The sequence below is a fragment of the Schistocerca cancellata genome, chromosome 1 (assembly GCF_023864275.1).
Source record: "Schistocerca cancellata isolate TAMUIC-IGC-003103 chromosome 1, iqSchCanc2.1, whole genome shotgun sequence".
NCBI lineage: Eukaryota > Metazoa > Arthropoda > Insecta > Orthoptera > Acrididae > Schistocerca > Schistocerca cancellata.
Genome location: NC_064626.1, coordinates 683212368 through 683237602, shown reverse-complemented (window position 1 = coordinate 683237602; position 25235 = coordinate 683212368). Strand labels below are relative to the sequence as shown.

General features: G+C 37.6%; 1 protein-coding gene across 1 annotated transcript; it reads right to left on the bottom strand.

The window, feature by feature from the left end:
* Window positions 1-921: 921 nt before the first annotated feature.
* LOC126184247 (tryptophan--tRNA ligase, cytoplasmic) lies at window positions 922-23386 on the bottom strand. The gene is made up of 7 exons (XM_049926619.1): window positions 23113-23386; window positions 22757-22985; window positions 22136-22318; window positions 21741-21951; window positions 14503-14676; window positions 12832-12972; window positions 922-2639 (listed from the first exon to the last, which is right to left on the bottom strand). Exons 1-7 carry the CDS (start codon window positions 23255-23257, stop codon window positions 2475-2477), a joined length of 1248 nt encoding a protein of 415 aa, XP_049782576.1. The 5' UTR covers window positions 23258-23386; the 3' UTR covers window positions 922-2474.
* Between the last annotated feature and the right edge of the window lie 1849 nt (window positions 23387-25235).

Below are 25235 nucleotides of genomic sequence, written 5' to 3'. Positions count from 1 at the left end.
TTGAAGTTGCTGAGTTTTTCTGCTACGAGTGGTGTAATTCTGAAATTGCCTTCAATGCTACGAGAAAATAACAGAAAAACTATCATACTCTAAAGTCAAATTGGCATTAGTTTTGCATTTTTCAGATATTTTCCACAGGTATTATAGATTAATTACCATCCAAAGACAGTGATCCAAATTTAAAGCACTTTATAAAATAGAGGGGCTTAAATGATTACAATGTGCCTAGTTTTTGATTTGTCAAGTAAAAAAATAAGGCACAGACATTTTAACTACTTCTAGACTATTTCATCTATTTCCTAAATTATTCTACTGAAGTTTCAAGAGAGGCTGCTACAGTTTATCCAGTTTCACTGGTGGGTGATTGACTCCATAGGAAATATTATTCCATGCCAGTGCGCATACCTAAATTGGGATGCTTTTTCATTAGCCACAACAGTTCATGATAGTATTGAAAGGACACAACATGAATCATTGGTGTGTGTGTGTGTGTGTGTGTGTGTGTGTGTGTGTGGCAGCAACCAAGTTAGTCTGTGAATGGCTGCAATGAAAATTTTACATGTTTGCACTATTTCAGTGAAACATGAAGTGATGGGCTTTTGAATGTTTTTGTGTAATGTTCTTGCTATACTTAAAAGTTTTAACAAGTTTGTGTTGTAACTCTGAGGTCTAATCTGTTAACATTTTGTCTGTGTCAACCCGTAAATTACCAAGTGACAAGTGAAACTTATCACAATGCAAGAGACTTTTAGAACAAGGTACATATGACAGCAGAGAATATATAAAAATATGAACAATGATAATAACTTCACCAGTTCTCCAACTTATTTTACATCTAGCGATGTAGATTGAGAGCAGAATAGGCGTCCGTATGTCCAGAGAGGGAAAGTACATTTAATTAGAGTAAAGAAATAATACACATTTACTTTCAAATTACATTTAATTTTAAAATGTGCTTTTGTATAAAATTCAAAAGCTTCTGCAACTTGCAAATTAGGGATGTGGGCAGTATTGACAGAAGTTTACATTAACCAGGAATCATGTATTCCACAGAATACAATTTTGTGACTTATTTCATCTCAATAACACTTGTTTCAACAAATACTTTTCATAAGCCTGATACAGGCTGCTATGGAGCATCACCAAACTGAAATAGCAAGCATGTTCTTAAGTCTCCTATCTCCTTAATCACTTACAACAAAATAAATAAAAACAAGGAGAGTTTAAGAGATCTTGGAATAGTCATAACGTTGGTAAATAGTCATGTATCTGAATGTTAAACTCTCTTATTTAATGTTTTATGGTAGCAATGTCTAGCATCAGTAATGCTTCAGAACTGATCTTTCTGTGCATAATCAACAAAGATAATTAATTTGATGTACTTGCTATAACATAATTTAAACTGCATCATCATCATCTGTACACATATCAAATCATTTTGGAAAACAAAGGAAATGATGTGGAAAGTGAAATTTTTGTACTGCCCAGTGGTCTACCATAACATCCTTTCAACTTGCAGTCAAATAATCCTTATTGCTTTCAAGTATTGTTATGGGTATATACTATTTGCAGATTACATGACTATTCAACAAAATATAAGTTTTAATACATACATGAGGATAGATCACACTTCTCAAAAAATGGAGTTGAGCAACAGCAAGTAATGCTTAACTTTTTTGTAAAGTTCTTGTTTCGAACTAACACACAACGCATTTGTCTCTGCTCAGTATGTCCCTTAGTAGGTGAATAGTGGTTACTGCCACTATATTTCGGTTTTTGCTTCTAGAAAACTCAGGTTGTGGTGTTGGAGGCCCCAAAAGGAAAAAAAATTGACAATGAATCTGAAGAAACCATAAACAAACATTAATTTCCAAGATGTGAGGATAAATCTCCAAGAAGTACGGACAATAACGAGCAAAATTTGACTGCATAATTATCTTTTCTTTGCTATTTCTCCGAAGGAGAAAAGAAAGAGAAAGTTTAACATAACCTTTTTCACCTATTTATCACAATTATTACAAAGGTATGCAGTGCTAAGATCATCAGTAATGTGTTTGTATAGCTTTATCATAAATGTGAAACAGCGTTCCATTACTGGATATAGTAAGCTGGTCAACAGCGCAAAATGAGTTACAGCATTCATCTCACACTACATTATACTTAGTATGGCTCTCACGCTTCCAAGCTTCAGAACTGCAACAACTGAAAGACATCAGCATTGTAAATGCAGGTAGGTAACAACTGTACTGAATCTGCACAAAACAAGCACAACTTTTTGGTTAAGTTTTCTTACAGACATTTGTAAATGAGAAAAAAAATTGCACACAAAATACCATATATCATACATCACATGTACCCACATTGTGTCTAAAACATGTAAAGTAAATATCACAGGTAAATTTAAAAGTAGTACTGATGCAATGAACAACATAAATATAAAATAAATATAACTGTCAACATAAATCAGGCAAGTATCACGTTGCACTTTTAGTAACAAGAGGATGTAATGCCATGAACCGATGAACAACTTCATCTGTAATCTGTGCTCTGCGTGCCTGATGTTCTGCTACAAGAGTCTGAAGCACATCTATCAGTTCCTTCTTCAGTTCGCCAGTCAACATGGCTCCACTTGTATAATCCTAAAATCAATACAAAGAACTGCTAACAAACATGAAAATGCAACACATTTAACACAGATTAGGCATGAATTATTTTGGTATTTTATTATGCAATTATTGTTAAATTAACATGTAACACACAGCTCTTAGTTCAAACATGTATATTTAGCTTCAAGGAAATAATGAATGTATCAATTCTGAGAAACACTTATGAAGCTACGCTTACTCAGATAGATTGTGTGGATAGCCACATTATCCTTCTGAGCCATATCTGATGGCTAACTTTTCAGTCACTCAGTTCTTTCCATCACTCAATGTGACCAGTTCCACAATAACTTAATCAACCAAAACCAGCAAAAATAATTATGAATTAGAAATATCTGTACAAATTCATACCTGCTTCATGTATGTCTATCAATAACCTGAAACCACATTTCACTATTTTCTATATGAATTTGCACTGTTAACTTTATCTTATACAGTTAACTGGAATGTGGTATTTAACATGTTTAAGGGAATAAAGGTAACAAGGCACCACATAGTAGAGGCACTGAGTCATCAAAAGGCATATAAATGAGATGGAGAGCTTTGTTAGCTTTAGGAGAAAACCTCAGAGCTGTAGAGCATACACAATACTCTCCAGCAGTGCAGCTGGACCAGGGTGAGGAGAGTAGGTGAGGGGAGGGGAGGGGAGGGGGGAGGACGAGGTTAGTGGATTGGGGGAGGGGGGGTGGGGGGAGGTGGCTCAAACTTTGGAGGGAGAGCCAGCAGCATCATTATTTTGGACAATTTGTTACAACATAAGGTTTCAACTTTTGCCCCAGTTGCCTTGAATGCTTTGAATATATTGCCTGGATCGAGCCTTACGAACAGTTAGCAGAATTGGTGCATCTCACCGGACATTGAGAATGTCATTCTGGGATGTATGCCAATCGAAGATTGGTTTTGCTTTTTGTATGCTTGACTTATTTAGACCACAGCTGCCTAAGGAATGGGTGCCACAGTGGGCTGCAGTGGAGGGTTTCCCCAAGATTGTTGTATTAGTGAAATCTAAAACTGAAAATCCATTGCTCGAGGGCACTAGTTGTTTGTTGGCACCACTAGACTTCCCTGAACAATGCTGGCCCTAGCATAGACTACAAATGGATATTTGCGTAAAACTATGGGGTCTGGTGAAGGCTGTTCTCTTACTGGTAGTACTTTGAAGTTTGGCTCGTGACACTTTTGATCTGTGGTCTCACACTGCAGAGATACTACACAGTTTCCTTAATGACCAATATATAAGGTGTGTAAGAAAAGTAATGAGACTGAAACACTGTGACCAATCTAGTAATGCTGTGTTGTTCTACTTGTGTAGGCAGGTGTGTTCATCCCTTCCAGATACTCAGTCCGAGTTTCAGCTCCATAGAGCCAACATGTGATTTTTGATAGCACGATCAGCGAAATCGTTGTTGTTTGTTAGTAAAATGGAACAGCAGTATTTAGAGCAACATTGTGCCAAGTTGGGGAATCTACGAGTTTGATCTTTAAAAGTTGAAACAGCCCTATGGGGAGCATTCCTTATGATGAGCACAAGTTTTTTTGCTGGCACAAATTATTTTTGGAAGGCCGAGAACATATTGTAAATGATCCTCACTCAGGGCGACCCTCAACTTCAAAAACTGACAAAAACGGCAAACATGTGCATGCATAAGGAATTGTTCTTCCACGACAAACTGTCAACCAAATGTTTTACAAAGATGTCCCTGAAGGGCTCAGGAAAAGGGTGAACTGAGTGGGACCGGACATTGCAAACAAGTGGATGCTGCATCTTGCCAACGCCCCATGTCACACCAATACCTCCATCACAGAATTTTTGACTCCAAAAAGCTTTCCTGCTGTTCCAAAGACCCCCTATTCACCTGAGCTGAGTCCTTGTGACTCTTTTCTGTTCCCAAAATTGAAAAATGTCATAAAAGGACGTCATTTTGGGACTCAGGAGAATATTCAAAAGAATGTGACCAACATGTTAAACAATCTTCCAATTGAAGCTTTTCAGCACTGCTACCAAGGCAGGGAACGATGACTCCACTAGTGTATAGCTGCTAAAGAAAATTACTTGGGAACAAAACTGTTGTCTGAAACAAATAAAAATTTTACAGATCAGTTTCATTACTTTTCCCACACATGTCCTAATAAAATCAAACATTGGTGAACCTGTGGAACGTAATATACTGAAAACCTGCTCACAATTTAAATTTCCAAGCTTAATTTGCATCCCTAGTACAGTGTGATGGCATCCTGATGTTCAATTGAGAACTTCACACCTAATGATTGTTTTTTGACAGCATGTTCTCAACAGATATTTATCTCACTTTTCAGTTGAAGTGTACTCTTCTACAATAGGGAGTGACCAAAAAAAAACAGCTTTACTTAACTGGGACAATATTAAATATTTTCAGCCTGCAGTTGAGATTGAGGAACTTGGCTTGGTCAGTTACAACATCCAGTACACAGAGGTCTCTGCCAGTGAAATGTGAAAAATCTTGAATTTGCCACAAATTATTCACACTCCAAGAATAATGTAACGATCAACAATAAACACACCTTGAACAGCCGGGTTTAAAGTAACTAATTACTATTCCAATACAGAGCCATTGTGTGTTTTACAAATTATGCAATTTTTAAATTTTCTCTTTCTAAAAGTGAATCTTGCATTGAAGAGGATTTTCTTTTTTTGGGCAGCCTCTGATCTAACAAAAATATTGACAACATCCAGATCACAGCTCAGTAGAAGAGTCATATAACAATAATATATTTCTGGTTCCAGCAGCAGCAATAGCAACAGAAGACAGTAACCAGTCTATACTAGGGAGCAGCAAAACTATTGGTGGGAAGGGAATGTTACTTCTCCCAGCCCTGGGATTCCCTCCATGTTTATCCTTCAATTGGAAGCCTTTGGCACTGTCCAGCTTTATCCATGAGTCTAAGAGTACACTGTTGCTACAGTGCCAGGCATGCCAGGTAGGTAGTATAGTAAGAAGCAAGACCTCTAAAGAAACACCCATTACTGACAGGGGTCATGTGGCAATACTGTGATTCATTCACACAGCCGCTGGCATGGTTATGTAACTTTGTTGCTACCAATTACTCATTTACACATTTTCCATAAGGAAATACTCTTTTATGATGAGAGCTGTGATCTTCATAGTATATTATGGCTTTCCTTGTTTACGAGTTAAGGTGACACAGTTAAAAGTCACACTGAGGGAGTCATATACGTGATGTACAAATTAATTTGTAATCTTAAAGACAGAAGAGAGAAAATCTTAATGGTACCGCAGACTGCAATAGTTAACGTATCTGGGGACTGTGCACCAAACTGTACAGAGTATATGTGCAGAATAACACATAACTGTGCTGTGATCAAGAAATGAAGCTAATACCGGTTGCATCACAAAAAATAAAATTCCTAATTCACACTCAAATAAAGAAAACACTGAGCACTGGCTAGAACATAAATGACCACATGAAAAAAAAGAGATATTGTATGATATCAGATGCTACAAGCACCTTTACAATCACTTTAAAATTGATAACATAGCAGTAGAAATAGGCCACTGGCAATACAACCCAACAGAAAATATATGGGTGCTAGTGAAATAAAAAAAACCATGTTCAGAACTAGTCCCTTCGAAATTAAAGATTTGCAGAATTTACTTTAGGAAGTTATTAATGATGTTACTGTCGAAGACTGAATTATGTGTGTAAGCCATGGCAAAAATTTGCAAGAAAATTACTTTCTGAATGAAGACAGCTGAGAAAATTTTTATTGAAAGGCTTTTCATTGTTTCAAATGACAAGTTACATAATGAGTTTCTCCTAGCACTTACTTCTTTAGGACAATTAAGCAAAAATAAACTACATTAACTTTATGTTTCTTATTCTTTCATTTCCCCGAAGTTCCCTCTTTCTGATTCCTTTCCTGCCATCTTTGCCCTTCCTCTAACATGTCCAAAATGTAGCACTACAAGGCAGAACAGCTTCTGCATGTACACTGGCTGTACTGGCATGTTTGTCAGTGGCAGGGAGTGCAAACCCATATTTTCTCCTTTGTTTCCAGGTTAAAACTAACATGTACAGCTAATAATACAAAAATATTTACACAATGAAAACTGAAATAGCTTTGTAATTTAACAAATGAGAATAATAGTGCATTTTACTACAATATACCTTATAATTCACACAACAAAACATTAATATGGAAACATTCAATATCAGAGCTATGGTCAATAACACTGAAGTGTAGGGCAAGAACACAAGCAGGTAAAAGGGGGTTGGTGTACTAGTGTATTTGGCCCTCCAAACACCAGCTTCACTTCTCCGTAGTACACTGCTCATACAATTGCATAATATTCTTTAGTTCTCTACCCAAAGGAGAGGGAGATTAGGTTCTAATATACGATCTATGAGGAGGTCATTAGACACAGAGCGCAAGCCCATTTTGTGGAAGGATGGGGAAGAAAATCAATCAGGTTCTTTTCATAGGAACAATCCCAGTATTTGCCACAATCAATTTAGAGAAACCAGAGGAAACCCTCACAAATGTAGAGATTTGAACCATTGTTCTCCCAAAAACAAGTCCAGTGACTTAGCACCATACCACCCTCTTGTGATCAGAACATAACTCTGGTCAGATATCCCACAGACTTCAGTGCACACACACACACACACACACACACACACACACACACACACACACACACCCCAGCACATGTGACTATTTGTTGAACACAGTATCTGAAATCTTTTCCAGTATATAGGGACCACCAAATTCGAGTAGCAGTCACATGAAAACAGTTAGCAGCCAGAAATCTTGGGAGATTTTCACAGCCTCCCTCATGCCACCCCCCCTCCCTCCCTCCACCCCGACTGCAGGAATTTTTTTAGCATATTCTAAGTCTGAATATAATACTTTTCCTTAAGAAAGAAAAGCTTCTATCAACAAATCAGTACAGATTTAGAAAGATTTCCCATTTTCAGCATGATATCCTGCAAACCATGAATGAAGGGCTATAGTCAGATTGCATATTCCTTTATTTCTGGAAAGCATTTGACACGGCACCCCACTGCAGACTGTTAATGAAGGTCAAAGCATACAGAATAATTTATTAGATACGTACATGGCTCGAAGACTTCTTAAGTAATATAACCCAGTATTTTGTCCTGGGTAGTGGGTGACCATCAGACACAAGGATATAATCAGGAATGCCCCAGGGAAGTGTGGAAGGACTGGTCTTGCTCTCTAAAAACATACAGGATCTGGTGGATAAAGTGAGAAGCAATCTGCAACTGTTTGCTAATGATACTTTAGTGTATGGAAACATGTTGTCATTGAGTGACCGGAGGAGGATAAAGGACAACTTACATAGAATATCTATTTTGTGTGATAGATGGCAGATTGGTCGTAACTCAATGCAGCTGATGTATGATGAGATAATAGACATTATTCTAATAGCTGAGGTAGAGGAAAATTCAAATGTGGTGAGAAACTGGAATTCAACAGTAGGAAAGGAAGAAATGAAAAAATGGGCTGGAGGGAGGGGGGGAGGGGGGGGAGGGGGGAAGGAATTAAAAGCAGAAGCTGCCTGTTAGAATTCTGCACAGAGGATAGTTTAATCATCACTAACACTTGGTTTAAGAATCATGAAGGAAGGCTATACATAGTGTTCCAAAACAATTCATTCAAATTAATGCAAGAGGTACAGAACATGAAAATAAATATACTTCAATGAGGAACTTATCATCTTTGAAGTCAACTTGTAATGTTAGGGGACATTTTGTTAGTGCTGCTGACATAAGCTGTTGTTTTGGTGTCGCTGACACTCAAAACTGCTCTGCGTATGGATGGTTGGCTCTGAGGTCTCCTTGGAAAGACACAGACACAGGATGCACTTCCTGCATGATGAAGCACCAGCCCATTTCAGCTTTGTAGCTTTGTTGTGAAGAATCATCTAAGAGATACCTTTGGGAATCGATGGATCGGCTGATCTGGCCCTGTAGCCTGGCAACCCAGTTCATTTGATCTCACTTGTCTGGATTTCTTCCTCTGGGACCATATGAAGTAGCTGGTGTATGAAATCACTGTGGAAACAAAAGTAGTTCTCGTTGCTAGAATTACCATCATTGCTGGTACTATTGTGGACATACCATGAATCTTCAAACGGACATGACAATCAATGGTCTGATAATGTACTAGGTGCGTACAGGCCAACGGTCACACATTCGAGCAGTTCCTGTGAATACCACTGCTGCAATTAGCTTGCTAAGCTATCTTCTGTGTAAATCGTCCCTAGTGCCAGAAACTGCCATCAGGGACCATATGTACCATAACTAAATATATTTGTTTGCTGTTATCTACCTCCTATATTAAAGTGAACGAATCGTTTCAAAACACACTGCATATGTTGGAAGGGACCAGGAGACAATGGAAGGACTCAGATGGTAAGGCAGAGATTCTGATTCCAGATTTTACACTATAAGACATTATTGGTTATCGACACTAGATTAAAACTGAGGAAACTTCAAAAACCTGAGGTTGCTGAGAGTTTCAAAGGTAGGATTAGAGATGAAATAGTGAAGGCAAAGGGGATCAAACAGATAGAATGATAAGACCTAATACAAAAACTTGGATAGGAGATACTGAATTTAACTGATGAAAGGAGAGAATTATAAATGCAGCAGGAAACAGGGAACACAGATATCTAAAGATAGATCGAAAACGCAAAATGGCTAAGTAGGAATGGCTAGACGACAAACTCAAGCATACAAATGCATGTACAACTAGTAGAAGAATGGATACCTCCCTTAGAAAAATTAAGAGGCCTTAGGAGAAAAGAGAAACAGTGGTACGATTATCAAAAGCTAAGATGAAAAACCAGTATTAAAAAAAGAAGGTAAAGCTGAAAGGGATATATAGACGGGCTGTACAAGGAAAATGAACTTGAAGGCAGTACTATAGGAAAGCAAGAGGATGCAGATGAAACTGAGATGGGGGATATGATATTGCAAGAAGAATTTGAGAGAGCACTGAAAGATCTAAGTGGGAACAAGATCCCCAGAGTAGACAATATTTCCTCAGAACTATTGAGATCCTTGGAAGTGCCAGTCATGACAAAACTCTTCCACCTGGTATGCAGGATGTATAAGACATGAGGAATACACTCAGATTTCAAAAAGAATGTAATAATTTCAATTCCAAAAAAAGCCAGTGCTGGCAGGTGTGAATATTATTGTACAATCAGTTTAATAAGTCATGGCCGCAAAATACGGCAACAAATCCTTTACAGAAGAATGGAAAAACTGGTAAAAGCCAACCTCCAGGAAGATCAGTTTGGATTCTTGAGGAACATAAAAACATGCGAGGCAACACTAACATTACAACTTCTCTTAGAAAATAGGTTTATTTATTTAATTGTATGGCTGAAGATAGGTTAAGGAAATGTACACCTACATTAACAGCATTCATAGACTGAAAGAAAGCTTTGAACACCACTGACTGGAATACACTATTTGAAATTCTGAAGGTAGCAGGGAGTAAGATACAGGGTGTGAAAGGTTATTTACAAATTATACAGAAACCAGATGACAGTTATAAGAGTTGAGGGCATGAAAGGGAAGCAGTGGTTGAGAAGGGAATGAGACACAGTTGTAAACATTTCCATGTTATTCAGCCGGAACACTTTGAAAGCAGTAAAGGAGGTCAAATAAATAATTGGAGAAGGAATTAAAAGTTCAGTGAGATGAAAGAAAAGCTTTGAGATTTGCCAACAACACTGCAATTTTATCAGGGACTGGAAAGGACTTGGAGGAACAGTTGAATGGAATGGATGAAGACTTGAATGGGAATATAAGATGAATGGCACCAAAAGCAAGTAATGGAATGTAGTTGAATTAAATGAATGGGAATATAAGATGAACACCACCAAAAGCAAAACAAGAGTAATGGAATGTCGTCAAATTAAATCAAATGATGCTGGGGGAATTATATTATGAAATTAGACACTAAAAGCAGTCAGTAAGTATTGATATTTGGGTAATAAATTAACTGATTATGGCCACAGTAGACAGGATACAAAATGCAGACTGATAATAACAAGAAAAGCATTTCTGAAAAAGAGGAATCCGTTACCACAGAATACAAATTTAAATGTTAGGAAATGTTTTCTGGAGGTATTTGCCTGGAGTTCAGCCTTGCACAGAAGTGAAACATGGATGATTAGAAGACCAGAAAGGAAGAGAGTACAGGTAGAAGCTTCTAAAATGTGTTGCTACAGAAGAATGTTGGAGTTCATACACAATTTAAAAGTAAAGGAGATCACTCAATGAACAGCAGAAGCATTGAGTTGTCAACAGGCACACACAAATGAGAAAGAAAACTTCCTAGCTTTCAGATTAAATTCTTTGTCAAATGTGAGGAAGGGAACACACACAAACAAACACACACACACACACACACACACACACACACACACACACACACACACACACACACACACACACAGAGGTGCACACACAGAGGTGCACACACCTGCGTGCCTATAACGTGCCAGACAGACACACTCTGAGAGAGGTCACCTTTACTCCTAAATTATTTACATTCTACCAGAACTTCAATACACATTAATGCAGAAGAATAGGTGGGTAGATCAGGTAACTAAGTAGGAAGTAACGAATAGAATTGGGGTGAAAAGAAAACTTGGCATAACCTGACACATTCTGAGACATCAACGGAAGTGTGGGTGGTAAAAATCGTACAAGGAGACCAAAGGTTGAAAAAGTAAGTAGGTTCAAATGGATGTGGGTTGCAGTAGTTATTTGGATATGATGAGGGTTGCACATGAAGAGTAGCATGGAGAGATGCATCAAACCAATCTTTGGGCTGAAGGCTACAACAACGACATTTGCTGCGTGGCACAGTCACATCGATTAAACGTTTGGGCATAATATTGCAAAGCAATATAAAATGGAATGAACATGTAAGGTAGGTAGTAGAGAAGGTGAATGATCAACTTCATTTTTACTGAGAGAAATCTAGGAAAGTGTAACTCATGCATAAAGGAAACCATGTATAAAACACTAGTGCAGCCCATTCTTGAGAACTGCTGGAGTGTTTGGGATCCTCACCAGGTTGGATGAAAGGAAGAAACATCAGCAATTCAGAAGCATGTTACTAGATTCATTACAAGTAGGTTCGATCTAAGCAAGAGTTTCATGGAAATGCCCTGAGAACTCAAATGGGAATTCCTGGACAGAGGGGGGGGTGATCTTTTCGAGAAACAGTATTCAGAAAATATAGAGAACCAGTGTTTGCAGCTGACTGCAGAATGATTCTACTGTTGTCAACAAACATTTTGCATAAGGATCATGAAAACAAGATAAGAGAAATTAGGATCCATATGGAAACATACATCTACATCATACTCCACAAGTCATCTAACAGTGCGTGGTGGAGGGTACTTCTGGTACCACTAACTGATCCCCCTTTCCCTGTCCCACTCAAGGATGGCATATGGCAAGAACGATTGTTGGTAAGCCTTTGTACTAGCTCTAATTTCTCAAATTTTCTCGTAGTGTTCATTTCCAAAGATGTATATGGAACTAAGCAATATGTCGCCCAACTCTTCCCAGAAAGAGCTCTCTCAAAATTTCAGTAGTAAACCTCTCCATCATGCAAAATGTCTCTCTTGTAGTGCCTGCCACTGCAGTCTGTTGATCATCTGTGTAACACTCACACGTGAATTAAATGACCTTGTGACAAAAAGTACCGCTCTTCACTGGATCTTCTCTCTCTCCTCTGTCAGTCCTATCTGGTAAAAACACACATTGGTTGTTGTTCCCTCATTCTGTTTATGAGTGGAACAGCAAATGGAATGTGTAGTTGTAGTTGTATTTGTAGTAGTAGTAGTAGTAGTAGTAGTAGTAGTAGTACAAAGCACGTTCCACAATACACCATTGGTGGCTTGCAGAATATGTAGATCTCCAATGCTTGCAATGACAAATGGACACGAACTATCAATCTTAATTCATAACTCAGATATGAGTATGGTGAGATTCTAGTTTCTTTTGTTTAGTTATCTCTTACTTAATACTGGCTTCATAATATTTTCCTGTAAACAACTTTTTATTAATTGCTTAAATTTTTCACTCCCATCCCTAGAACAGTGATACTCACCTCTCTTATTTTTTTTAATTTTTCATCATCATCAAGGAAGAAACGTAAATACTGGTAAGATATATCTATGTCGCAGTTTCCACCTTTCTCACGATGTTCTTCAACAGTGGCCTGACCTCCAGAAAAGGCATGTTTGTTCACCTGTAGAAACAAAATGAATTTTATGTCTATTGCATATGGACTGCCATATCCATAACAAAAGTAATTAATATTTCTGGCTAGTGTAAATAAGGAAAGTTACAAATTATTTGTTGAGTTCTTTTTAGACATATCTATGTGCAATACTTGTATCATTTACACCACGACAAACAACCATTGCTAAATAGAACAGATATGACAAAAATAAAGTTACAAATTTCCTCTCAACACCTATTTGTTAGCTGCATGTGTAGATGAGGCAACAACCTTGAAAACAGTACAAACTCCTCTTAAGAATGGGTGATACGAGTTATGCCATGATCAAATGGTGTATTTCACCATGTATAGCTTTTTCTCCATCACTCCTCCACCAACTGGTTCACAAAACCACCCTTAACTGCATCTTATGTCAGCTCATGTCTATGACGCTGCAGTGTTTTTTTTTTTTTTTAGAGACCAGTGCAATAAACCCCTTCTTCTGCCTTTGTTTCTGGAGGAGAGTGTCTTTATACTATGGAGTTGCTGGTCTGCAGTGTACAGGTACTGGACAGCTACTTGGGGATAGAGAACATACAAATTTCATAGCACAAATGTGATGTCTGCTTCAGCAACTTCAATATCAAATGTAAGATGAGAGAGAAGAAAAAGACAGTGAATTTTTTGTTGCTTTAAGTAAACTACAAGGAAATATTCAGAAACTGTGGCAATGAGTGGAGAATGAATATACCCATGGTTAAGAACCAATCTGATTGGTTAAGAACTGATTTGATTGACTCAAATTGTGATTTAGTTCTGCTTTGTGCTGGTCCCTCCCAATGGCATCATCACTTTCATTAGTAAGCGATGAAATGAAATACTGTATATTGTGGGTCCGACAATACATTGCAGAGAGTTACAGAAGGTTAATGAGGAATCACCACTGGGTGGCATACAGTTCCTCGCCACACTCATCCGAAGTAAGTAAAGGATTGATTAAAAGCACCAGTACTTATCATGGTGGACAAACACTTTTACATTGTCCGAAATGCACCTAGACCAGATATGTTCTGGGATGAAGGTGAATAAATACAAGTAGACCATAGTTCAGAATGTGATACACATGAAATGTGAGGTGTTGAAGGAATGGTTGCCTTTAAAAATACGCTTTGATGGTAATTAACTGTGGAGTTTTTCATCAAGTTGAATCTATGATGGTTGTCACAACAGTTAAAAATATTCACATGGCCTTCCAAGGGCAAGATCAGTCTTAATTTCACGAGTGTGAGAATACTGTTCCAGTGTTTTCTATCTGGAGCCATGTCCTAATGAACATGACATTTTTCTATTACTTGAGTTCTCTGTTTAAATTTAATTCATAATAGTAGCAAATTCAAAAAGATTTAGCTTTTATGTAACAGAATAGCAAAGTACAAATACACATTTTAGTTATTAATCTCCCATCAGTTACATCACAATCAATCAGGAAAGCCTAACATGCATTTTAATTTTATGTAATAATTTTGCCATTGGCAAAGAACATAATGCAGAACTCACCTTATTCTTGATCATTTTTGGGGTGTCTGTGAGGAAAATTGATGTATTACTATCACTTGCAGACATTTTTGTCTGAGCACCTTGCAAAGCTGGGAAGAATACTGAGTGCAAAAGAGCAGGTTTGTTATATCCCAAGCGAGGAGCAACATCACGAGTCATTCGGAAGTATGGATCCTGTAATCATTTCAATCTGTATCACTGAAATGCAGATTTGCAAATATCACTTCCAATTTCGATATTATTACACACAACTTTAATAACACATATTTAAATAATGTAATAGTGATTTTTATACAGTCAATTGCTCACACATTATGGTATTGGAATTTTCCAACCTACATTTTTAACAGAGTTGCCCCAAGTTTCTCCAAGTGAAATTCCCTGATATTTCCATGATTTCCAGATAAATTTTAGCATTCTTTCCTGACAAATTTTGAGATCTCAAGGGTAAGTTGAGATGTAAATTGGCGATCTGTCTTTGCAGTCCTGGTACAAGTGTTTCCTGACGTGATCAAAAATCTGAAGTACTAACATCAACATCTTTTGTAATGAACTGTTTTTCTGACAAAAATACGCACTTGCTTGGAGTCACAAGACATTTAAAAAAACCTTCACTGATTTCAGAAGTAGCCTCAGAAAAAAGTAGGCCTCTCGAAAGAAGTGTATTAGGCCAGGAAGACTTTGTGTAAACCAACACTGTAAGTGACTGCCAATAAAATGTTGGTTCTACTGTGTTCATTACTGTTGGTTATTTTCCACTGTGTTATTTTCTTTCGAGAGACTTTCTGTGAGACATTCTAAATGACAATTAACAGTTATGCTGTAGCCATGAATGAGAAGTGCAGTGGTTGTCACAGACATAGCACAGATCCTGACATAGAAAGGATGGGGATGAAAACCAAAACTGGCATTTGTCAAAGCACATCCCAACATTACCTTAATTCATTACAGAAAACCACAGGAAACAAAGCCTCACACAGCACAGAGTATGCAGTGTTTGAACACTGCTTCAGTGTACAGAAACTGCACAACTGTAGAGGTTGTTCGCTCTTGAAGGAATGGATCTAAACGAACAGGAAAGGAATTATGAATGACTACTAAAAAGCGAACTTTCACTATTCACTTTGGTCAGTCTCATTCCATCACTCCTCGTTCAGTACTGACTAGTTGCTTTTTTTCACAAATTTTGTTTACCCTCTGTTCTTCAGTTTCACTCCGTTCTCAGAATCTCAACTTTGATTCTTTTCGTGCATCATTCAGCAACCACACACAGAAATTCATGGTCTTTTTATAATTACATATCGTATATAAAAATTGAACTGACAGAAAAAATCGCAAAAACACTGAGGCGTGCGACATAAACAAAGAGCATTCCACTGACCCCAACTCACTGCAATTTGTGACTTCAGTGATGTCAAGCGAGAGTCACTGGAGGACAAGGTTTTCTGATGAAAGCTGGTTCTGCCTCGCTGCCAGTGATGGTGGTGTGTTGGTTAGGAGGAGGGCAGTTGAGGGCCTGCAACCGAACTGTCTGCATTCTAGGCACACTAGACCTACACCTGGAGTTATGGTGTCGGGTGCAATTTGTATGCCAGCGGGAGCACTCTCTTGTTGATCCCATGCAGCCTGAATGCAAATCTGTGTGTCAGTCTGTTGATTCAACATATTGTGCTGATACTCATGAACAGCATTATTCCTGTTTTTCAACAGGATAATGCTCACTCACATACTGCTGCTGTAGTCTAACATGCTGTACAGTGTGTCGATCTGTTGTCTTGGCCTGCTCTATCATGAGATCTGTCTCCAATCGAGCACATATTGGACGTCATCGGATAACAACTCCTATGTCATCCACAATCAGCATCAACCATCCCTTTATTGACAGATCATGTGAAACAGACACAGAACTCCTTTCCACAAACTGACATCCAGCACCTGTACGACACAATGCATGCATGTTTACAAGCTTGCGTTCAACATTCTGGTGGTTACACCAGTTTATTAATGTACCAGCAGTTCAGATTTACAATGGATTATCTCACGCTTAAACTAACCTGTGATCTTGCACTGTTAATGACGTCAATATGTTACACAGACAAACGTATTCCCAAAATTACATTCCTCAACATTAATTATTTTTTGATGTAGCAAATTTTTTTCTGTCAGTGTAGATTAAATATATTTATTTCTTTAGACAGTAAAAAGATGAATCTGCTTAGGTCTTCATTGTTTTGATGCACTGTAAAACTGATACTTAACACAAGACAAGGTCTTTAATTAATTTTTTAAAATTCATAGAGTTTTAGAACTTCACTGTTTGATTTGAAACTTCCTGGCAGATTAAAACTGTGTGTCAGATTGAGACTCAAACTTGGGACCTTTGCCTTGCGCGGGTAAGTGCTCTACCAACTGAGCTACCCAAGCACGACTCACGACCTGTCCTCACAATTTTACTTACGCCAGTACCTCATCTCCTACCTTCCAAACTTCACAGAAATTCTCCTGCGAAAATTGCAGGACTAGCACTACTGGAAGAAAGGATATGCAGAGACATGGCTTAGCCACAGCCGGGGGGATGTTTTCAGAACAAAATTTTCACTCTGCAGCGAAGTGAAAATTTCATTCTGGATTACTGCTTGATTTACCTACTGGTTTTAAGATGACTATTAAGATAAATATTTTTTAAAACATGTAGTATTTATTAAAATAACTATTTTTTACAAAATTGTACTATTTACAAAGTGAAGTGATTTTTATGATTTTTTTAGAAAAATTAAACATGATACATAAGGGGGTTCTTATTTTTCAAATCTGAATCCATTGCTCAGTAGGCAAAGGTGCCCCTCAGCACCTAAATTTGGAAAAAAATGCAAAATCACATCAAACCTAATTTACTTTGGCAATATGGAAGTGTCTGATTCCACCTGTCTGCTTTGACCCATGAAGTTATCTAGATGGTGGACGTGCCTGTTTCCAGCACAAATAATATGACACCCGTAACGTCACTACACGGACCCATGAACAAAGATATCAATGACACAAAACATTTCACTCCCGCAAACAAATGGGACAATCATGGCAACTAGGGGGTATAGGGTGAGGACAAGCTCAATATACAACAATAAGAAGTACGTTACCACTTCAAAACACACAAAACTGAAAAATAACACAAACAAAAACCTCGAGAATAACCCCCCACTGCCCCAAAAAAAAGAAGCGCACAACTGAAATTGTACATTTCACTGACCCTTTACTTTTATTCAAAAATCTGTTTATCACTTTCAACTTAATTATTAGTAGTGATACATTAACTTTAATAATACCATCTATAAACCTATTATGTACACAGCTTATGAGGTAAATATAACAAGAAAAATCATATTTTCCTTTTAAAAATTCTTATTCATTGAAATATTCTCTTTTTATGCCTTGGAACTTTACGGCAATACTCAGAAACCACAGGAAGAGCATAGGGCCACTTCTTTTTATTTTCTGTAAATTGTTTATTGTACTCTTTGAGCTTGACGCCTCTCTCAGCCAGATTATTTACATATGTCAGTTTAATAACTAGCTCCAGAGCACTGAAGACCTCTTCATTTTCATGTCTCTTGGAAGACGCTATCGTCAGAAACTTGTCAATCAAATCGAATCTGTTAAAAGTTCAACAACATGATTCTATTATACACGAACTGTTCAGTCACATTGTTCACAACTTTTGGGCTCTAACCGATACATGTTTGTATCTTTCAAATATTTTCATCTGTTCTGTGCTTCATGATTCATTGTAATGACTATTTACATTTTCGATTCAGAAGATCATATGTGGTCAAAATAACACAAAATGGAACAAGTACTACAAATTACTGTCAATTTTTGTAATGCCACAAGGAAGATGTTTCAGCTGACAAACTAATATAAAGTTTTGAAAGAATTCTGAAAAACAAATACAGTGCTTTGGCTTCAAAACGGACACAGTGTCATATTTTCATACATAATGGTAAGGAAAATGTAAGTATAACAAATTGCATTCTTTTCCTGTGGTCATAATTCAACTTCATTGTGGAACAAACATTTTCAGCTAACAATTTACCATCCGCCTTGCTTGATGAAAAGCACATGGAACACAAACATATACTCGGCTCTTCAACAAGAAAAAATACAGCTATTTTTAAAATTCAAATTAAAAAAAACTATGCGTGTTTTCTCTGAAAGTAACTCAAACCAAGGATTCAAGATGTATCTACTTGATCTAAGTGTTCCTTGACCAGTCCATGCTGAATCCAAGTTTGCAACTGATTAACATCAAGGCCAAGTACACTGAAATTTTCAAAGGCTGATATGATGAGACCCATGTCTATGTATATCATCTTTCCCTCAAAAATGTCTCTGAGAATGATTTCACGTATCACAGGCTTGCAAGGTAAAGACAAGCGATCACTTTTTAGCCTCTGTGGCACAGGCAAGAAAATCACCAACTTTTTTAGTTTGAATTTCAAAAAATTCAGTTACCACTTGAGTTTTGCATGTACAAGATATTTATCCAAGCATTTCAATTTTTAAAATGGCAACTTTTTTATTACCTATATATATTTGGTATTTATAAGAATGGAGAAAGTGTCATGAGTCACAGAGTTTTCATTACAAACATTTATAATATTCAGTTTAATAAATTATTGAAATCTTTATCCAGTATTCCAAAATATAGCTGTGGAAGGGCACAGTAGTTCTAGTTTCCAAAGACAGATAAATTTGTCCACCTGAACACAGCATTGAGTAGTACCATGTAATACCTAGGCAGTGAGCACTTCCTATACGAAGGGTGGGGTATGCACAGGAAGCACCTGGTAGGTGAGCAAGTGTGGTTTCTCTAAAGTGAATATATGACAAACAATTTCACTATGACCAATTCTTTTGACAATGATGTGAATTACAGTGCTGATAAGCTCCAGAAATATTTTGGTTTTTCCATTTAGCAAAAAAAAAATCATTTAGGACCAAAAAAATTTCACTGGAGAAAAGTGGGCTGAAAATTAAATTCTTCATTTGCAACTGAACAGAATCTATTATTAAGTGAATTAATGGATAATTTTGTAAGGGTAGAAAGAATGTCAAAATATTATCTGTCCTTATATACTTCCAGTTATGAAGTTATAACCTGTTGGATACTTCCCTATGACATTCTCTAACAACATCAAAAATCATCAAACACCAAGTTCATAGATCGCTGTATGTCCTACTACAGCTCCTGGGTTGTATTTTTTCTCAATAAAATGCGTGTGAGAAAAGTAGTGAGCCTGATTTTTTGTCTATAAAAGTTTCCGTTTTTTTAACAACAATATTGTCCCCTTAAAATTAATTCTCCCCGCCAGCTGTATACTGCCGGAGTCGTCATTCCCAGTCATCGTAATGGTGCTGAAAGGCTTCAACAGGTACGGCCCATAACATGTTGGTCACATTCTTTTGAATGTTCCACAGAGTCCCGAAGTGATATCATTTTAACACATTTTTCAATTTCAGGAAAAGGAAAAAGTTACAAGGTCTCATATCAAATGGAAAGGAGGGCTGTGGAACAACAGGAATGCCTTTTGAGGTCAAAGATCCCTGATGATGATGATTGGTTTGTGGGATCCAGAGGTAACAATGCTAGCCACTACACTATGAGCTGCGGACAAAAAAATCCCTGATGGAAGTGGCCATGTGACGTGGGGCATTGAATGCTACCACATCCACTTGCCTACAATGTCCGGTCTCACTCAATTCACCCTTTTCCTGAGTCTTTCAGATACATCTTGGTAAAACACTTGGTTGAGAGTTTGTCCTGGTGAAACAAATAGAGTCTGCTCTCACAAGAGCATCACACATTTGACATTTTTGTCAGTTTTTGAAGCTCATATTCAACGTGCTCTCGGCCTTCCAAAAATTATTTCTGCCATCACAAACTTGTGCTCTTGACAAAAAATGTTCCCCATGGGCCTCTTTCAACTCTCCAAGTTCACACTCAGTGATTCCCCTAGGTAAACACAAAACTTGATGGCATAAGGTTGCTCTAAATTCTGCTATTCCATTTTCGTAACACATGACAAAACCACAACTTCGCTGATAGCGCTCTCAAAAAATGCGTGATGGCTGCACGGAGCTGAAACTTTGATTGAGTACCTGGAAGGGATGAACACATCGGTCTACGCACGTAAAAAACAGCTTTGCCAGATTACTTGCCGTGTTGTCAGTCTCATGACTTTTCTCACACACCTTGTACATCACCAAATAATTATCAGTTCCATTACGTAATTTCTACTTCTTTTGTTTCCATCTCGGATATCATAACCATGTTTCTTAGTGCAGAACTGCTAACAAAAGCTCCAGAAACTCATGTAGGATCTTCTAGGAATGAAGGAACTCTACAGAGACATTCATCAGCTGATCTTGACATATGCCGGAACATCTTAATGTTGCAGTGTTAGTGCAGAGACTATTCACTGCCCATGTACATACCCCATGAACACGGCTGGGTACAATATCAGATGCTGTTATCTAATTTTATTGTCACACTTCATTCAATGAAGTTGAAATACAAAATCTCCATTACAAAAGGTCAAAATTATTACACAGATTAAAATGAAGAGTTATTAATAATGAATATAACTGTAAATTTTGAATTTATTTAACATCAGCATATCATTATTGAAGAAACAATACCATTTAAGTCTATTGCCTTGCCCCGTAAATGCAAAGAGTATGCAGCCACAGCAAAGAGCTACTGCTTGTTATGTATCATTCCACGATGGAAAGCAGTTTTTGCATCAAGGCTTCAGTTGATGGAAATCAACAATGTCTCACAAGATGATTCTTTTTACAGAGAAATAACCTTAGCTCATTTGAAAGTAGCTTATGAAAGTGGAGAGTTATTTTTGTGGGTGACTGACAGCTGCCAGCACTGTACTTATTGTTGTTGACTGATCATCATACTGCATTTAGCTACATTATTCTGGCTATACAAACTTCCAACAGACAACACCACCATCTACCAATAGTTTGACCTTGTTTGACTTGTGACAGTCTTTCTATTGTAAAAAAATTTAAATTCCTTGTCCTTTTGCAGCAACAGGTATTAGGTCAAGTATACAAAATTACAATCCGGAAAACTGGCCATATCAGTCACATAGTATCATTTCTTCAACAGCAATATGTAAAATTAACATTGTGTGTGACTGTGAGGATACCTTACTTGTGGAACGTACCTGATCTATTGCACAGGGTATGAGGCATGGTAGCTTAGATTTCCCAAATATAAATGGAAAAGATGTTGAAAATGCTGGAGCAGCTTGAAAAGCCGGAAAACTTATTTTGCCGATAACATCACTGTCCCCAAAACCAAAAATTCCCTTCACCTGATTGAACGTTACAGATTTCTCAATACGAACAACATTCTGGTAGAACTCTGGGCATTGTCTGCAATAAAATGTCAACATCAATTAGGATTCAAAAGGGAGGGGGGACATAGCAGTGATTCACAAGCTTCCTCTCTAACACATGGAAACATTGTAACGAGGAACAAGAAACAAAATAAGTTTAACTCACTAAAAAATAAACTAATGTTCAAAGCTAACTGGTTTAATTTAAAAGTTTTACTCACCCAACAAAAGTCAAGTCAGAAAATATGAATGTGTTCTTTTCATCAAATCCACATGCAATTATATCTTTAGCATTTTCAAAGGCCAAACTTATTGCTTCTTCCAATTTCAAGTCCTTCCACAGAAATTTTTCGTCATCAGTAAGTTGAATGACAAGTGGCACATTAAAGACATCTTGCAGCCACCTAAATTGAATAAGCATTATTAAAGTTGATGTGAGAATGCACATCCATTACAATAACCACTCATGAGGACATTACTAAATTTAAAATTTTTATATATCGTCTGCTACAACGAAAGGCGTTCTCATTTCATTCAACACCTGACAACAGCTTCCAATCTGTATACACTAATGTAGCACCATTTTTCTTAAAGTTAACTTTATTTGTGAAAAGCAATGTACGATGAAAGTAGACCATTTTAAAACTGCAATCTTCCATAAATAATGGCATCATGCCCGAATATTGAACTCAATGCTCTGCTTAATATTTTATCAAACTACTTAGGTTTAAAAGCGTGATGTTATTGCAGGTAGTGGGGACTAGGACACAGGGCATCAAGGGATGTTGGAGTTACATGCTCCAGCTGAGGCTGTTTGTATATGATAAGTATTGTTCTCTTACTTGGTGAAGATGAACGGTACTAGGTGACCTAGATGCATTGCCTTGGAGGATGGACCCCTGCCGGTGTACAAATAAAACGGCTTACCAGCCTCATAGAGATTGAGTAATTGATGCATGTCACGGTGTGAGAAAAAGATTCCTCGCCGTAAAAAATGATGAGCTGGTCTGCCGGTAATCTTTTCGAAGCGTGCTATCAGTTCATCATCTATTTTTGAACTTCCAAATCTTCCTTCAAAGCAAAAACATCTTTCTTAAAACTTCAATCATATGAAAAACTACAGCAAAACATGAAAACAACCGCTCTTACGAGATCACAGAACACATGGCTAAATTAATTCTCAGTAATATCAACTTACTAATTAATTTGTCATAATCGACGCCAGTTTCCGATTTGCTAACTACGTTCCAAGGATTCACAATATCTTCGTCATCTCCTTTACCGGCACTGTCACATTTCTCCAAGTTCAAGTTGTTGAGAGTATTCGTAACATCATTTGCCATTGGGCTGAATATGTTTCCGTGCCACCAAAAAATTAAAATTACATAAACTTCAACACACGTAAATAACGTGGGCACTGTATACGCTGGCAAGTGTCAAATCAAAGTACATTTAGTAAATAGTAAAGATATCACTGCCAATCAAAGAAAGAAAATGTCCACACAGTAGAATTACACAAGCCAGGTTTCACACGCAACTTAAGTGTCGCTACAGCTAGCGGCATACAGCAGTTGCGTGTGTTGAGCCCCAGATTGTAGTGGCGCAACTTAAGACACGGAACTTTCGTCACGCCACAAAAAGTTCAGCTCAGTGCACTTCGTTATGCCGCTTTCCTGCCACCACTGCTCCTCAACGTCAGTATTTCAAAGCACAAGCATTCTATCGAAGTTATTGTGCAGTAATTGCTGCTGTATTCCATTCGATTTTCATATGTTTTTTTATTTTATTTCTGAAAAAGTGAAAACAATGGCCGGCAGGTACACTTTCGCAGCTTCTAGAACTACGAGAAAACAACCTACGTTTTGTGTGTGTGTGTGTGTGTGTGTATGTGTGTGTCTGTGTGTGCACGCAAGCCAATGACATATCCCACAAATGACTAAATAAAAAAAAAGAGTGTCGTATAAATTTCGTAATTTGTGAGACCAAGCATTGTATAAATTGTGGATTAATTGCAGGAAACAGCTCCAGAGTATGACGTGGCAGCTGTTAAACTAAAAATTAGTTATTCGACATGCCTATAACAATCAGTACAATGAAATTCTAAAATCTTGGAAGAGTGGCGAGTCTGCAGATGATATTTACATGTCAGGTGTTGGTTAGTTTGGCAATGCAGGCAGAATTTTCGTCTATGAGTGTTATTTCTTCTATAAATGCGTTTCTTTCCCCTGATTTATCCCTGTGCAAAATCTTTTTTCAGATCCAGCATTTGGGTTTCATCTTCCTCGTATTTAACTCTTGTTACATATCTACACTATGGGCCAATTATATAATTTCGGGTCCAATCCAGGGATAGCCAACTGAGGAATAGGCTAACCATGAGTTAATTGAGCACTGATTGAGCTGTCTGATGGATTCTTGACCCCTATATTTCCAAAGCCCACGACAATAAAGTCCCTTTCCTTGAGTTGAAGTTTGGTTTCTTGGTTGTGATGAACTCGTAGAAAGTGGTGCCTGGTTGTCTAAGATTTGCAGGATAACTTCAGGGATTTTCCAGATGTTACGTTGTTGGTAAACATGAGTGTCTGGAGTTTCTTCATGTGGGTATCCGCTGTCTGTGTCCAGATTTTGGATCCATATGTGATTACTGACAGTATGAATATGTTGAATAGTTTTACTTTGGTTTTCACTGATAGACCATAGCCTTTGATGAGGGGGTATAATTGATGTACAGGGCCTTGTCCCTTGTTGCATATGTGTTCCACATGTTTTCTGAATGTCAGTATGTTGTCTAGGATTATGCCTAAGTATCTGTTGCCTGTTTGCCATGGGATGATGATGTCATTTAGCAGCAGTGTAACGTTCAGTGGTATGGTTTTGCAAATAAATATAATGGTCTATGTTTTTGCTGTGTTGATCATTATCTTCCACAGCAGTGCCCAGTGGTTGATAGCTTCCAGATGCTCCTGAAGTTATTTTGCTATGTACCCAAGGTTGGAGCTGCTCCTGAAGATAGCAGTGTCATCTGTGATGAGGGCTGGTTGTCCTCCCATTTTCTGCGGAATGTCGTTTGTATATAGTGAGTAGATTGTGGGTCCCTTGATGAAGGCTTGTGGTATCACTGCAGCAAATTGTCTTTGTTGGCTGGTGCTGTTGTACATGGCAACAAAGAATTCTCTGTTACATAGGAAGGAGTGAATGATTTTAATGATGTGGGGTGGTCAGTTATAGTTAAACAGTTTGTAGATAAGGTCATGTGCCATACCTTATCAAATACTTTCTGTATATCTAAGACGATAACTCCTGAATTGTGTTTTATCTGTC

Bases quoted from the DNA above. Each gene is read 5' to 3' on its own strand.
- LOC126184247 (XM_049926619.1), bottom strand. From the start codon at position 23,257: ATGGCAAATGATGTTACGAATACTCTCAACAACTTGAACTTGGAGAAA. The intron at 22,986-23,112 runs GTAAGTTGATAT...TTTGCTTTGAAG, and splicing joins CGATTATGACAAATTAATTA to GAAGATTTGGAAGTTCAAAA. The intron at 12,973-14,502 runs GTGAGTTCTGCA...TTGTTTCTACAG, and splicing joins CAAAAATGATCAAGAATAAG to GTGAACAAACATGCCTTTTC.